The following is a 15472-nucleotide window of genomic DNA, read 5'->3' as shown; positions in this document are numbered from 1 at the left end:
CCTTGGTCATTGGCTGCCCGTATCGAAATCGCGTCATACAGAGGTAATACTAACGAGACTCAGGATAGGACACACATACACGACACACACATATCTTTTGTCTGGTGGCGATCCACCATTGTGTGGCAGATGTGGTGAAGCATTGACAGTCCTTCACATGTTAATCCAGTGCAAACACTTAGAAACTCTAAGAAAACGACATTTTTCATTACCCTACCGACAACATATACCTTTACACCCTGCAATGTTCGTCGGTAGGGAACCGCTTTTTAGTCATAAATTATTGTTAGCGTTTTTAAAAGAAATTCATAATTTTCATATCATATACCCGGGCATTTCGTAGCACGACCTCTTTAGAGAGGTTTTTGCTGCGGAGGTTACACAAGAAAGCACTTGCCTCACGGCCCTTGGACGCAAGGGTATGAACGAGTAAGGCACTTGTGCTAATGCCATGCATATCCACCATCGTCTTCATTATCACCAACTTTTGTCATCTATTCACACCACACACATCTTTCACGGCATGGTCATCATTTTATTACTTGTATGTTCTTACCCGCCTTATGGCGAGGAATTTTATGGCCCTTATACAACCGCTTATCACAATCATTGTCCATATTTTTAGTAAGATGAACTGGCGCTGTTTGGCCAACAAATGGCCCTTGCGCCAAAAAACACCATATATCATCATCATCATCATCATTCTTTGGATTTACAGAAGATGGCTCAACTACACGACACTATACTTCCAGGGGTGTTCCTCAAGGCGGAGTTCTTAGCCCGGCGCTGTTCAATGTTGCACTAATTGGCCTTGCTGAATAATTGCCAAGTACAATAAAAATCTCAATATACGCAGACGACATCTGTGCCTTACTTCGGTAGTCGCACGTCCTCAGATATGTTCCCGGCTTCAGAAAGCAGTATTTAAGATTGTCAACTATTTGTCAACGCAAGGTCTCAGCATATCACCAGAAAAATGCGCGCTGGTGGCCTTCACTGGCAAAGCAATTACCCCTTATGTCATCCTAATCTGCGGGCGACGCATTTCTGACGTCAGAGCCCACCAGTTTCTGGGCATCATTATTGATAGGGACCTCTGTTGGAGTCTGCATGTGGCCAATATGAAGAAGCACCTGACTGCTTTTTTCGAATCGTTCAAATTCCTGGCAGGAAAGACGTGGAGGATGTCAGCAGACGCAATGATGGAACTCTACAGAGCCCTGTTTCTCTGTTTCCAGAGATATAGCCTGCCCGTGCTGAGCAATACCTGCAAGACCAATGTTCTTTTTCTACAGGCAGTACAAGCCCAAGCACTGAGCGTGTGCCTTGGTCTGTCAAGATGTACATCAACACAGGCAACAATAGACATTGCTGGTGACTATCTAATACAAACTCACATTTTGTAGCAGTCTCGAGAACGCACATCAGACACTTTGCACGTCCTCCCGTCATCACCTTGCACTTTTGTCATCAAAGAGGCGTCAAGCATGGTTCGCTAAAATGATTGCGAAGTACAACGAGAAACTTCCCTTGGGCTTCACTCCTGCATCTAAACCATCGATGCCCCCTTGGAGTCTCATTCGACCCACAGTGCGCCTTAGTATACCAAGGATACGGAGGAAATCTGAGCTTTCATCGCCAGTGCTGAAACAACTGTCTCTTCTTCTTTTGCACGAGAAATACTCAGACAGTGTACTTAAATATAGTGATTGCTCCACGAACTGCCAGTGTTTGTCCGCGGCAGTAATTGTCCCAGCAAGAGGGTTTACGATCAGCTTTAGGACTGACCACTGCACGGAATCTACAGCAGCGGAACTAGCTACTTTGTGCGCTGCACTTTTTGTGGCCAATCGGTAACGACCGCTACAATGGTCGATTTTCAGTGACTCAAGGGCTGCCCTGCAATCTGTGCTCTCCGCACTGCGTCGTGGGCCGTACGAACAGCTTTTTTTCAAAATTCGATGCCTTCTCCACACTTCACACGAGAAAGGGCACCATGTGACACTTCAGTGGCTGCCAAGTCACTGCGGCGTCATAGGGAACGAACATGCCAATACTGTTGCACGGGCAGCTCTCAAATGCACGCGAGAAGAAGCCATACCACTTTCCCGGACAGGTGCTTCCAGCAATCTTCGATGACTTGCGCGTGAAACCACGTTTTTACTATGGCGCCCACCAAGCAACTAGACCATCCAGACAATTCGTCAACTCCACCTGACCTCTTTGATAGTTCTCCGTATGCTCACTGGGCTCACCGAAGCCATCATTCTTCATCGCTGGTGGCTAGAGGTGGCATTTACAAAATCTTATTCATTTTTCGTAGGAATGGCCGACAACGCTCTCTGCGATGCCTGTCGCTGCGAGGAGACGCTACACCCCATCCTGTGCGACTGTCCGTTGTATGACATCCAGAGACAGTCGTTGGCGTCCGTTCTTGCGCGCATCGACAACAGCCAAATGTCTGTGGACACTATTCTTGCAAGTGCCTGAGAGAAGACATTGCAACAGAAGGTGACAAAAGCACTGTTGAAATTCCTACGGGGCATGGGCTTGAACACGCGGCCGTAACAGCAACGTCAGGCACCACGAAAGACAAGACTGGACTATGACGGAGTGTGCGCGCGGGTGCTGCTTGACGTGGTCTGTTTACGTGCCTAAAAACATCAAAATTTATTGAATGAAGCCAAATTTTCAATCATGAGTGAACGTTTTCGCTGTGCATGTTTATTTTCTGGCCGCACTTTCTTTTTCCGTCTAGGCTTTATTTCAACCTGCAGTTACAGTGCCAAGGGAAGTATGTAGATGCATATGCTGCGAATGGCGCGCAGTGGTCGAGTCAATGTATTTTGTTTTTTGAAATGGCACTTTTAAATCCGAAGCATTTCTTAGCGAACTTCGGTGACCTCAAGTCTATCTATCTATCTATCTATCTATCTATCTATCTATCTATCTATCTATCTATCTATCTATCTATCTATCTATCTATCTATCTATCTATCTATCTATCTATCTATCTATCTATCTATCTATCTATCTATCTATCTATCTATCTATCTATCTATCTATCTATCTATCTAGCCGCCTACAACTTTTAGCTCTTTTGGTCGTTTCGATAACTTTATCGATACCAAACTAGGTATGGCATAACATGACTGTATGGAGATCATATTTGACTTGTAATAACATGAAAATCGTAACGTCGATGTCATGAATGTCATGATTTACATTTCAAGGTCTGGCAGCTCTCGCTGTGGTTTTGTTCACATGACATGTTGCAAAACTTGTAGGGTATGGCATGACTGCATAGCGAACAGAAGCGACAGACCTAACATGAAAATCATGACATCCGTGTCATGTAACAACATGACTACATGCCACGGTCATGATGCCCTCGTGGCTGTTTCACTAGTGTAGCATATACGAAATTTGGTATTAGAGTACCTGAATAGATGATGATGGTATGTGACTGGCGCAAATATGATAATCATGATATGCGTGTCATGTAACAACATGACTACATGCGACGACCATGATGCGCTGTCGGCCGTTTCTCTAGCTTCACTTATACCAAATTTGGTATTACGAGACGTAATGGGTCGACGAAGGTATGTTACTGGTGCAAACACGATAAACATGAGAGATGTGTCATGTAACAACATGACTACATGTTACGCCCTTGATGCGCTCGAGGCCGTTTCGCTAGCTTCACTTGTGCTGAACTCGGTATCACGCAACACAAATGGACGACATGGTAAATGACACATCCAAACATGATAATCACGACATGCGTATCATGTAACATCATGTCTACATGCCACCCTGATGATGCGCTCGCAGTTCTTTAGCTAGCTTCACATATGCCAAATTTGGTATTACGTGAGGCCAATAGATAACGAAGGTAGGTGACTGGCCGGTTCAAACATGATAATCATGAGATGCGCGTCATGTGAGAGCATGGCTACATGCCACAGTCAAGGCGCCAATACATTTCGACGTGACGCGGTGCGCGCGCTTACCGGCATTCATTTCGTCGCGTCCCACCGGCGTTGCCAGGCCAAGCGCCGATTCTGCCACATACACACAGACGCGTGCCGCGCTGCGTTTCTTCGACGCTTGCGCGTTTCAGCGTGTCCGGCGTCCCTCCGTTACGAAAAGAGAGAGACGCAGTGTTTTCTGAGTAACGCATCGGCGCGAAATGCATCATGTCGAATTTCTTGCCGGTTGTCATCGGGCCACGCTGACGGACGCTGGTCGCGCCTGGCGTCAAACTGAAGAGTGCTCGCGTTTTGCTAACGTAGCGTCGCTGTGCCCAGCATTCGCGCACGTCAACGCTACATTGGAGTATATTGGGCCATTCATGATGCGCTGGCGGCCGTTTTGCTACCTCAACATACACCGAATTTGGTGTTATGTGACTTCAATGTATGACAAAATATATGACTGGTGCAAACATGATAATCCTGACATGCATGCCATGTGAGAAAACGACAACATACCACGCTTTTAGCGTGCTCGCGGCCGTTTCGCTAGCTCCACATATACTAAGTTGGGTTATCACGTGATGTGAACAGAGGACGAAGGTAAACGATACATCTCCACAAAGTAATCATGGCACGGAAGTCATATACGATATCGTTTACCTCCACCTCCTAACGTTGTGCTGATTTTAAAGTGACATATCAACATTGCTCATTCGTGCTTCGCATATCATTGATTCCCGCTGTATGTGACATCTGCCAATTTTTTTTCTGATTCAATGATATGGGCGGTCCAAAAACCACTGTATGATTAGATTGATTGATATGTGGGGTTTAACGTCCCAAAACCACTATATGATTATGAGAGACGCCGTAGTGGAGGGCTCCGGAAATTTGGACCACCTGGGGTTCTTTAACGTGCACCCAAATCTGAGCACACGGGCCTACAACATTTCCGCCTCCATCGGAAATGCAGCCGCCGCAGCCGGGATTCAAACCCGCGCCCTGCGGGTCAGCAGCCGAGTACCTTAGCCACTAGACCACCCCGGCGGGGCCACTGTATGATTAGGAGACATGCCATAGTGGAGTGCTCCGAAAATTTCTGCCACCTGGGATTTTTCAACGTGCACACAAATCTGAGCACACAGGCCTACAGCGTTTTTGCGTCCATTGAAAATGCAGCCGCCACAGCCGGGAGTCGATCTTGCAACCTGTGGGTCAGCAGCCAAGTACCTTAGCCACTAGACCACCGCAACAGCGATTGCACTTAGTTCGAAAGCACAATTCAAATATACCAGAACCGTGCAATTTATTCGTAAACAGCGTTAGAAGACATTGATTCCTAATTCATCCGTGAATTTATGGACAGTGCTTGCGCTTTTAGGCAACCAGGCTATACTGTTTTTATTTAAGCTGAAGGCGGGCTGACGCTAAAGGATAATAATAATTAACTGATTCTTCTGAGACGCTTGTAGATAGGCCATCGCAGAAATTGTAGATAGGCCATCGCACACGAACACTGTAGTTTGTAAGTGAATCACACAGTAATATATCACACCTTGCCGAGTTTACTTGATCTTAGAAGTGCTGGAGCGGTGCAAACTGAAAGTTCAAGCGTGAGTCCCGCAGACTCGTTGCATCGGCTGTTGCCAAATTTTGCTGATGCGGCGTGCCGACTTTTCTATAAGTGCTTTCGCCGCTTGTGCAAACGATCACAGCAGATGACAGGGTGTGCGGCCTCGATAGGACCGCGTAGTGTTGGCTGTGTGATGAAGCACGTTTTCCCGGTGGAAGTACAGTTGATAACTGTCACGTGCCAAGCATATAGTTTCTACGCAGAACGCTAAGGAGCGCTGCAATCACAGTGGTCATAAATTACCTTATAGTATTGAAAAAGTAGTGACACTCTCCTCCATATCCTCTCCAAAGTGTCCAAACCTTCTTCTCTCAAGTGTACAAACCATCTCTTCTCCCAAACGGTCAGTGTGCCGGCGCCAGTGCCCTATAACTCGGCTCACGCCACTTTTATGTCAAGAATATCATGTCCTGCCGATGACACACACTATGTTCGTGATCTTTGTCGAGTGGCAGCCCGAGAGGTGAGAGGCGGGAGAGGGGGTTGCGGGGCACGGCAGATCGTTAAAAGATAGATGGTACTTCGCAAAAATCTGCAGGAACTTTAGGTGCTCACAGGGGCGCAGGCGGGCACATCACGTGATTTTTTTGTTATCGCAATGATAAGGATACACTCGGCTGGAGTTTGGCGCCAGCATCGGCGTCATAGTTATTCACCGTAATGTTTACGTAATTATACGTACCAAAACGCAACAAATAAAAACAATCCAAAAGAATACTCCGTCGTGTGGAATGAAATCTCTGACCTATGAATAGTCAGTGCGAGGCGTTAGCCATTAAACTACAAAGGAGCACCTCCTTCAACGTTCAAACGGTGAGCAATTCATATCTACCACCTCCTGCTGGTGAAGGGCGACTCGGCGGAACTACTACCGTGTTTTCAGCACTACCAGTAAAATGGCACAAGAAGCGCGCGTCACCAGATTGCAACGACGCGGCGGCGCACGTTCTCATCTCTCACAAAAATACTTTGCCCCGCCGAGAGGGGACGCTCTCCCGTGCGTTTGGTTATTTCGCGGTGGGAACAAGTGGACGCCTCAGACTTTCACCGGAACATTTTCGTTGTGGTTACCAAGTGTGCAATGGTCACTGCACTCGTAGCACAGTCTTCGTTTGCGAAAAGGGGGCGTTTTTCAGACACAACTGAGATGCTTATTCGCGTTCATTAGTACCAGTGTGTGCGTTTAGTGCGTCATTTGTGAATAAAAAACGTGGGGCACATTCACATTTGCTTGCCATTCTTTGTGGGCCCTTCTAATTTGTTGCTATCGCTTTCATTGCTTTGCCTTTGAGACACAGCTGTTACTTTTTGTCATTTTTATTATTTTTCGGGCACGTGTTTTAAGCAGAAAAAAACGCTAACAGTTCCAAACAATAAACTAGAAACGGTCAAATGAGATGTTTTCCGAAACAATGGCCGTTTTTTTTTCTTGCAACATTCGGCTGGCTACATTGTTTTCAAAGTTTGTGAATCGAACATGTCTAATCACGCAATTATGCTGAAAACAAAATATTAGTGTGACTTACAGAATAGAAGAGTAAACAACATGTTTTGTTGACGTCATCACTGAGTGCGTCGACATAACATTAACTCTTGCTTAATATATCTGGGGCAGTCCGTGTAGAATCTCCTTAACTATAGGTTGGCAGTTAGCATTATACTGCACGGGGGAAATCTTTTAAACACTAGAAAAGCTGAGTCAAATATAATCAGTGCTGTACCTTTATATGTGCGTGGTCTTGTGAAAAAAGCCTGTATGGTGTGGATGCCTTGATACAACGAGGTAGGAGCCTGTAGAGCTTGCTCTGTACAATTCAACTTCCTGCACGCGTACCCTTGAAACGTGGTAAGTACGCCGATCGGCAGTGTACAGGTTGAAAAGTACGTCGAGCACGTCATTTGCCTACAGCTGCTCAAAACCAGAGTATTAGCGAGCCCTACCCTCACCTAGTCATTGACATTATTCCACAAGGGCAGCCACTTGTAACAGCTTGAACTGAAAGAAGCAACACCGACTTCTTTCTTTTTTTTTCCGCTTCCCTTCATTGCGTGCATTAAGTGTCATGAATATCCTGTTTGGCTGCATGGAGCGCATGGCCTGAGAGACCTACACCAGCCTTCCCTTTCATCACAAGCAAGAGGGGTGAAATTTGTACATCTTTCGGTCCACGAATCACAGGCAGTGCCTAATTCATGGTCAATTTATTCTCTAAGCCTCCCTCGACGCCGTCAGTGTTCACATTTTTCGCAGAAAACACGTGGCGCACACAATATGAAGCTCTAAAAGCAGCCACTGACGCATATTAAAATAAATAAATATCGGAAATATTGACAAGTACAGCTCAGCAGAAACTTCGGCTTGCTGACATGCACACACATGAAAAGAAGCACGCCGACGGGCAACTGAATGCTGTTCTACTGAAAAAACAACAAAAAGCGCATAACGTTTCTACTACTGGGCAACCTGACGAAGTGCGTGCACCTAGCTATTCCCATTCGTAAAGTTTGCACTGCTACGTTTACCAAAGCGTCAATGACACTGTGGTTTGAGGTAATGTAGGGCTTTACCAGCACGAGTCGAATCTCGTTAACGAGGTTCATAAACTCTGTGGGACCTGTTCACTACTTTTTGCTGCGATTCATGAACTTCCAGCCTTCTATGGCATTTAAGATACGCTTCCTCTGCAGCAAGTTCCTCCAGGTTGTTTCATCTAGCATATGTTGTCACGTTGCGACGCAACGCGCTACCAGCACAGCGCCGATGCAGAGGAGTTGCACGGGAAGGGGCATCCACGCACTCAACGCTGTTGGTGTCGCACTGTCTTCCACCATGCCGGAACCAACCACACGCTTCCGAAATTTCGTAGGTTTAAATGGGAAGTATTTCTTAGCAAAATTTGGTGACATTGAGGGTTTCTGTCTGTCTGTCTGTCTGTCTGTCTGTCTGTCTGTCTGTCTGTCTGTCTGTCTGTCTGTCTGTCTGTCTGTCTGTCTGTCTGTCTGTCTGTCTGTCTGTCTGTCTGTCTGTCTGTCTGTCTGTCTGTCTGTCTGTCTGTCTAGCCGCCTACGACATTTAGCTCTCCTCGCCATCTCGATAATGATAATAATACCAAGATTTGTATGTCATAACATAAGTGTATGACGAGCATATTTGACTACTCATAACATAGAAATCATGACATGTATGTCTTTATTGTCATGATGTGGATTTTATAATTTTGTGGCTTTTATGATGTTTTCGTTCACGTGAATTGTTGCGAAACTGGTATAGTATGACAAGACTGCATGTCAAACATAAGTGACAGACCCTCAGATGGAAAACAGGACAAGCATGTCAATATTTTCATGGTGTGACTAGTCATGACTACACAACACGCTTATGGTGCACTCGCCGTCATTTCGCTAGCTTCAGATACATCAAATTTGGTATTGCGGGACGTGAATAGATAACGAAGGTGCATGACTTGTGCAAACATGATAATCATGAGATGCGTGGTTAGAGAGAACAATACTACATACCACGCCCCGCCGCGGTGGTATAGTGGCTAAGGTACTTGGCTGCTGACCCACAGGTCGCGGGATCAAATCCCGGCTGCGGCGGCTGCATTTCTGGTGGAGGCAGAAATGTAGGCCGGTGTACTCAGATTTGGGTGCAGGTTGAAAAACAACAGGCGGTTGAAATTTCTGGAACCATCCACTACGGCGTCTCTCATATTCATATAGTGGATTCGGGACTTTAAACCCCAGATATCAATCAATCAATACCACGCTCATAATTCACTCGTTGTCGTTGTGCGAACTTCACATATATCAAATAGGGTATTACGTGACTTGAAGGGATCACGAAGGCATGTGACTGGTTCAAGCTTGACAATCATGACATGTGTGTCATGTATAACCACTACATGCCACGCTCGTAATACGCTCGCGGCCGTTTCGCCAGCTTCGCATATACGAAGTTTCGTGTTACGTGATGAAAATGGATGACGAAGGCATATGACTGGTGCAAACAAGATAATCATGATATGCCTGTAACATAAAACATGGCTACATGCTACGCTCATAGCGCGCTCACAGCCGTGTCGCTTGCTCCACAAATACCAAAGTTAGTATCACGTGAGGTGAATAAACGACGAAGGCAAATGACACGTCCAAACTTGATAATCATGATGTGCGTAATATGAAACACGATTACAAGTTACACTCATAGCGTGCTGGTGGCTGTTTCGCTAGCTCTTCATATACCAAATTTGGTATCAGGTGACGTGATCGGACGACGAAGGTAAGTTACACGTCCAGACATGATAATCGTGCTATGCATGTCATGTAAATTGTTACGGCATGCTACGCTCTTAGCGTGCTGACGGCCGCTTCGCTAGCTCCACATATACAAAGTTTGGTATTTCTTGACGTTGATGCATGACGAAGGTAATTACTTGTCCCAACAGGATAATCATGGTATGCGTGTCATGTAAACATGACTACATTCTATGCTGATAGCACGCTCTCGGCTGTTTTAGTACCTCCACATACCCCAAATTTGGTATCGCATGACGTGGATAGACAAGAAAGGTAAATGACGTGTCTAAACATGATAATCATGACATCAGCGTGATGTAAAACTTCACTACATTCTACGCTCATAGGCTGTTTCGCTAGCTCCACATACCAGGTCACGTGATAACTTCACTACATTCTACGCTCATAGGCTGTTTCGCTAGCTCCACATACCAGGTCACGTGATACTACATTTGTTATCCCGTGGCATGAACAGACAGTGAAGATAAATGGCACTCCCATACATGATAACAAAGGGCAGACCATTGAGCAGGTTGTCATTAGGGTTTTGAAAAAAAAAAGGTGCAATAACGTTAGCAATAAATGAAATCAATTATTGTCCCCAGTAATTTTGATGACTGTTGTAATTACGTATACTGTAGTCGTTACCGTCTGTCGACAATTTTCATGCCTCTTAAAACAGCAAACCATCGCGTTCGCTCGTAAGGGTTTACAGTATTTTTCTCCGCAATGGCGCATTACGTTCCTGCGTTTGCTTGCAGGGGCATCGATTATTATTCCCGTTTAAAGAGGGAAAAGTAGCCAACTATCCAGTTTTAAAAGTACTCACGCAATATTTTGTTTACTTCAGACAGTCCAACATCTTGACTGAATTAGATTTTTCACCATGAAAACGCCAATTTGTTTTATTGCTCTTTAACATCTTCAGCAAGTGCAGTTTCACAGCTCTGATTCGTTTTTTTTTTGTCCCATGCGGAGGAAGGATGGTGTCTTGTAAGTCTAAGATGTGCAAAGCATATGCTAGTTGACCATTTAAGCATTACAGCGATGATAGTTCAGAATTAAGTACAATAGTCTAACAGTGAATATCGCACGAATCTATGCAGATGTTACAATTGAAGCCTGAACCGTAATGCACTGGATTTTTAGGCAAGCTCTAAACTGTTTCTCCGGCGAAGTATCCGCAGTGTCCACCCACGGAGGCTTGCGCTCGTATGTGCGAGGCCGCTCGGCAATGAAGGAAACACGTGAGAAACAGCCCGCTGTGCGCGGTCGCCCGCCTGTGCGAGTGGAACTTGCGATCGGTGCACGGCCGCGCACTGTAACTGGGACATATGCCTACGCGTGAGCATTGACAGCACCAACGACTTACACTCGCCCGTCTTCAGGCCAACTACACAACTAATAGTCAACAATTTGGGAAAATCAACAAGGATGTTTTTTAGACCAAACTTTTTCCTTCAAACACTCCTTTTTTTTCGGTCGTTCTGGTTTTGCCAGTCCCACGTTTAGTGAAAAATTGCAAGTCTATGAGTCACGGCCATGCCTCATAGGCGTGGAATCGGGCACTTCACGTGATATATTTTTTATTTCGTGGGCATGTGTAGTCTTTGCACCTGTTGTTAAAAAAACACATTTATTTGTTGTGTTCCAATGCTTTTACTGAAACTAGGAGAGGCACCTAGCTATTACCGTACAAAAGCGAACGAAGAAGAGAGCTTCGGGGCCACGTGGTAATAACCTCTGTAGCTGCGGTTTAAAGTCACGGGATGGAAAGCTCCTCACGTAGTAAAATTAGATTGTGACCTCCTTTTACTACGTTCCTCTGATGTGGTGTTAAAAAGTAGTTTGAGCATGGCATTTTTCTTTAATTAACATGAGGTAGCAATTTTAGAAGTGAGGGAGTTTGTGAAGGTCACGAGCAGCAAAAGCCCCTGCCTCGAAAAACTTTTGTTTGCATTGTAAGTACATCATGACCAAGCGGATCGAACAACATGAGAGCGAAAAAAAAAAAAACATGAAGCGCTAGGTCCTGCCTGTCCTCTTGCCCTTCCGTTTTTCGCATGTTTCACCATAATGTGCGTTATTACCTCGTTTTGTATTTATGTCACCATAAAGCTTTATAATCTTGAAATTCCGCTGGGAACTTATTACTGCAACTGAAAAATGAAACATTCCACCATGGCATGTTACTCATGTTAAGGAGATGTCGTGCTCAAACAGTGCCATTTCATACAGTCTACTTTCTCTTCTTCTTCAACGCTCATGAAATAAAACCAGCCAATTTATGGCACGCATGTTCTCACTTCTCGTAGTTTACGTCACACTGACCTAATGTTAACTATGTTAACACGAGCGCTTAGAGTATACCTTTATTTTTCCCATTCGTAGGGACAGGACGACGTTATCTCTATAGAAGTTGCGCAGTATAGTAATAAATTCTAGAGAACACGGCAGTGTGTGCCAAACGACATTGATATTTCTTTTCAAGGCTCCAGTGGAAATTTTTAAATCACGTAAAAATGCGCGCGCACCTTTTAACACCGGCCAGTGTGCTCTTCGCTCACTTGAATGGCGTACATGCCGGAATGTCGAACGATGGTCGTGGTGTTATTTGTGCATTTGCGGCAAGTAAGCGCCCGAACAGTGGCATCGTAACGGAAATCGGTTTCAGTTTTATTACTTTCAAGAAAGTAGTACATCACAAATATACAGGACATGGTCCGAAAGAAAAAAAAAACTCTGGCAGGCCCCTTTTGGTAAGACCTCTTTTGTTACACCAATTCTGTTATGACCTGTTTGCGTCAGAATGTCAGATGTTAGCGTCACGATGTCATCGCTCTGAACCTCCATATTGACTGCAGAAGAGCTACCATTCCTTCTATGTAGCGTTCTGAAGTACGTGCGCTAGAAGCAAACAAATGAGCAGACTGACAGGTGGAAAGAAAAAGCGGTCTTACGCTGTATACACGTTCTCGGAATCGGGGATGAAGCTATTCGAAGGCGCAGCAATGCTGTTTGGCACAAACTCCCGGGGTCTTTCGAATTTCGCATTTGATTGATCATAGCAGTTTTGATACGTAAGGTTATGATGTCGCCTGCTTCATTTTTTGTGCACTGCTCAATAAAGCAACTAACAACAAAAAAAAATGAATTTAGCGAATGTGGCAGTCAGCGAAGATATTGCAATATTTTCGAGATAAGTGCCACTCCTCTTTATTTTTTTCACTAGTTTTTGTCTGTACGATGGCACGTGCTTTCCCTGACTGGTAAGCAGCCCGAAACGCACTCTTAACAGGTTCAATTGTGGGCACCTTCAGTGAGGCCATGTTTCAGTCACTTATAAACCAGAAAAGTGGTTTTTCATAGCAACCCGCTTTCATCATTGTGGCAGAACTGAAAAATCCATGCACCAGCGCCATGTTAAGTGAAAACACAGATTTTGCTGAGATCGCATCGTCAATTAGAAAAAAAAAAAAAGGTCCGAGCTACTTGAGGCAATAATCAAAGTGGAATTCAAAACAACTGATAGTCGAATAAAACACGGCAAGAATGCATGCCACTACATACAAAAAAAAAAGCTTCTCCAAAAGCAATGCCATGTTCACAACACCGAAATTCAATGCGTAGGTAGGTTTGCATAAGTTTGCTATGTCTGCACCAGAAGAAGTCGTGAGCACAGTGTCCTAAAAACAGGAGCAAGAAGCGCAGAACTGTGTGTGTTTCGATAAATAAAAATATGACTACTGTTAGCTTCTGAATTTATCAAAACCTTTGTTCTAGGTCTGTTCGTTCTGAATAATTCCTATTTACTACCAATGTTATCGCCAAACGGAGCGGTTCTGCGTTACCACCTTGGTAACTACTTCAAATAAGAGGCTCTTGGAAACCTCACACACAAAGCACGCTGGCCTTTCTTAAACAAGGAGGAAACCAGTGCGTACAAGCAGCGACTACGGCTTCGACGAGGGCTTTCAACTTGTACGAAGCCACAAGGTGAAGTGAAGAAACACCAAATCCTTTCAGCGTTCAGGAAAGTGAACTCAAAATTTCACTTTGAAGATCACCTTATTACACCATCCTCTTTCTATACGAACTTGCTCAAAAACCTGGGATGATTCACTTGACTGTCTGTCTCAATGCTTCTATAGGTAATTGTGTTGAATGAAAAATGTATTTCAATGTCATCTAGCCAGAACATATACTGACTACTGGTACGCGACGGCGAGTTGAAACCTTGTAGCAAAATTGTGAAGCATAACTGCATAAATTTTTTGCTACACGTTCCACTGCAATAGAACCACAGAAATGCATGGGTGTCATACCCAACACAGCACCAAGCATGACTGTACTGTCTTCTTTCCGGCGTTCACAATGACTGAACAAAAATTTGTATTTAAGATTGCTCTGCGTACGGAAAAAATATAGTAAGTTAAAGACATGCATTCACCGGCTTGGCGAGAAAAATAGCAGTTAAGTTTTGTTTCGTTTTCAAGTGTCGGGCTACCCAGACGTGTGCCACACAAACGCAACACTGAATTGTACATAGGAGCTGGCTCTTTCCAGCTTCATTAATAACTATTAATCGATTTTCCTAATCGAAATCGCTCTGCTCATGAGAAACTCGCACTTCAAACACTTGCAGGCCACCTAGACGCGACGGCAAGCACTAAACCTTCGTTTTAAAATCCTGTATCGTGTGCACTTGTGCGGGGGCCACACATATAACAACACACCACTATGTGCGTACAGTTTCACATGAACAAAAAACGCAGGCAAAGAAATAAACTTTAGAATTGTACTTACTGCTAGGGACATAATGCCGCAAGCGTACACTGACAGGCAACGTGCACTGAGGTGTATATCTGCGCGCCGCTCGCCGAAGTGCCTGTCGGAGCGCCGCCGTAACCAGAGCCCGCCGGCGCGCCGGCATTCTTCTCTCCGTGGGAGAGTGAGCGGAAAGGTACCACGTGAGATGAGGTGAGGTGGAACCGCCAGGAACACACGACACCCTCCGCGGTCATGGGAAAAACAAAAGAAGCTTCAGTCCCTGCTAGAACATCGCATCTCGGGATTGATAATTTATTTTTATTTTCCTGCTCTAGCATTCCAAAACTATTCTTTCTTGTTAGTATCACCCATTGAGGACTCGACCACGCTGTGAACTGTAGGGTTTCACCAACCTAAGCAGATGTAGTCTGTAAAGTTTTTTTGCGGCAAGATATTGTTTTTAAATGCGAAGTATTCCTTAGCGAAATTCGGTGAACTTGAGCGTATCTATCTATCTATCTATCTATCTATCTATCTATCTATCTATCTATCTATCTATCTATCTATCTATCTATCTATCTATCTATCTATCTATCTATCTATCTATCTATCTATCTACGACTTTTATCTCCCCTGGCAGTTTCGTTAATGGAATCGATATCAAACTTGGTATGGCATAACACGAATGTATGAAGAACATATTTGAATAGCCAGAATATGAAGATTTTCATACGTATGTCATGAATGTCATGATTTACATATCATGGTACTGCAGCTCTTGCGTTAGTTT

The 15472-nt window shown here is 44.6% G+C and overlaps 1 protein-coding gene across 2 annotated transcripts in view; it reads right to left on the bottom strand.

Annotated features, from left to right (window-relative positions):
- The window catches only part of LOC119167665 (sulfotransferase 1C3), a 60374-nt gene extending 45577 nt beyond the window's left edge, over positions 1 to 14797 (bottom strand). Inside the window, exon 1 of one of the 2 annotated variants that reach the window (XM_037419175.2) lies at positions 14719 to 14797. In XM_037419175.2, the coding sequence (XP_037275072.2) occupies positions 14719 to 14730 (12 nt within the window). In that variant the 5' untranslated portion in view covers positions 14731 to 14797. Of the gene's footprint in view, positions 1 to 7334; positions 7514 to 14718 lie in introns of those variants that run through there. The other variant, XM_037419176.2, reaches the window with a different exon arrangement.
- Between the last annotated feature and the right edge of the window lie 675 nt (positions 14798 to 15472).

The sequence above is a fragment of the Rhipicephalus microplus genome, chromosome 6 (genome assembly GCF_043290135.1).
Source record: "Rhipicephalus microplus isolate Deutch F79 chromosome 6, USDA_Rmic, whole genome shotgun sequence".
NCBI classification, from domain to species: Eukaryota; Metazoa; Arthropoda; class Arachnida; order Ixodida; family Ixodidae; genus Rhipicephalus; species Rhipicephalus microplus.
Note: the sequence above shows the minus strand (reverse complement) of the source record. Positions and strands in the feature narration are given on the sequence as shown.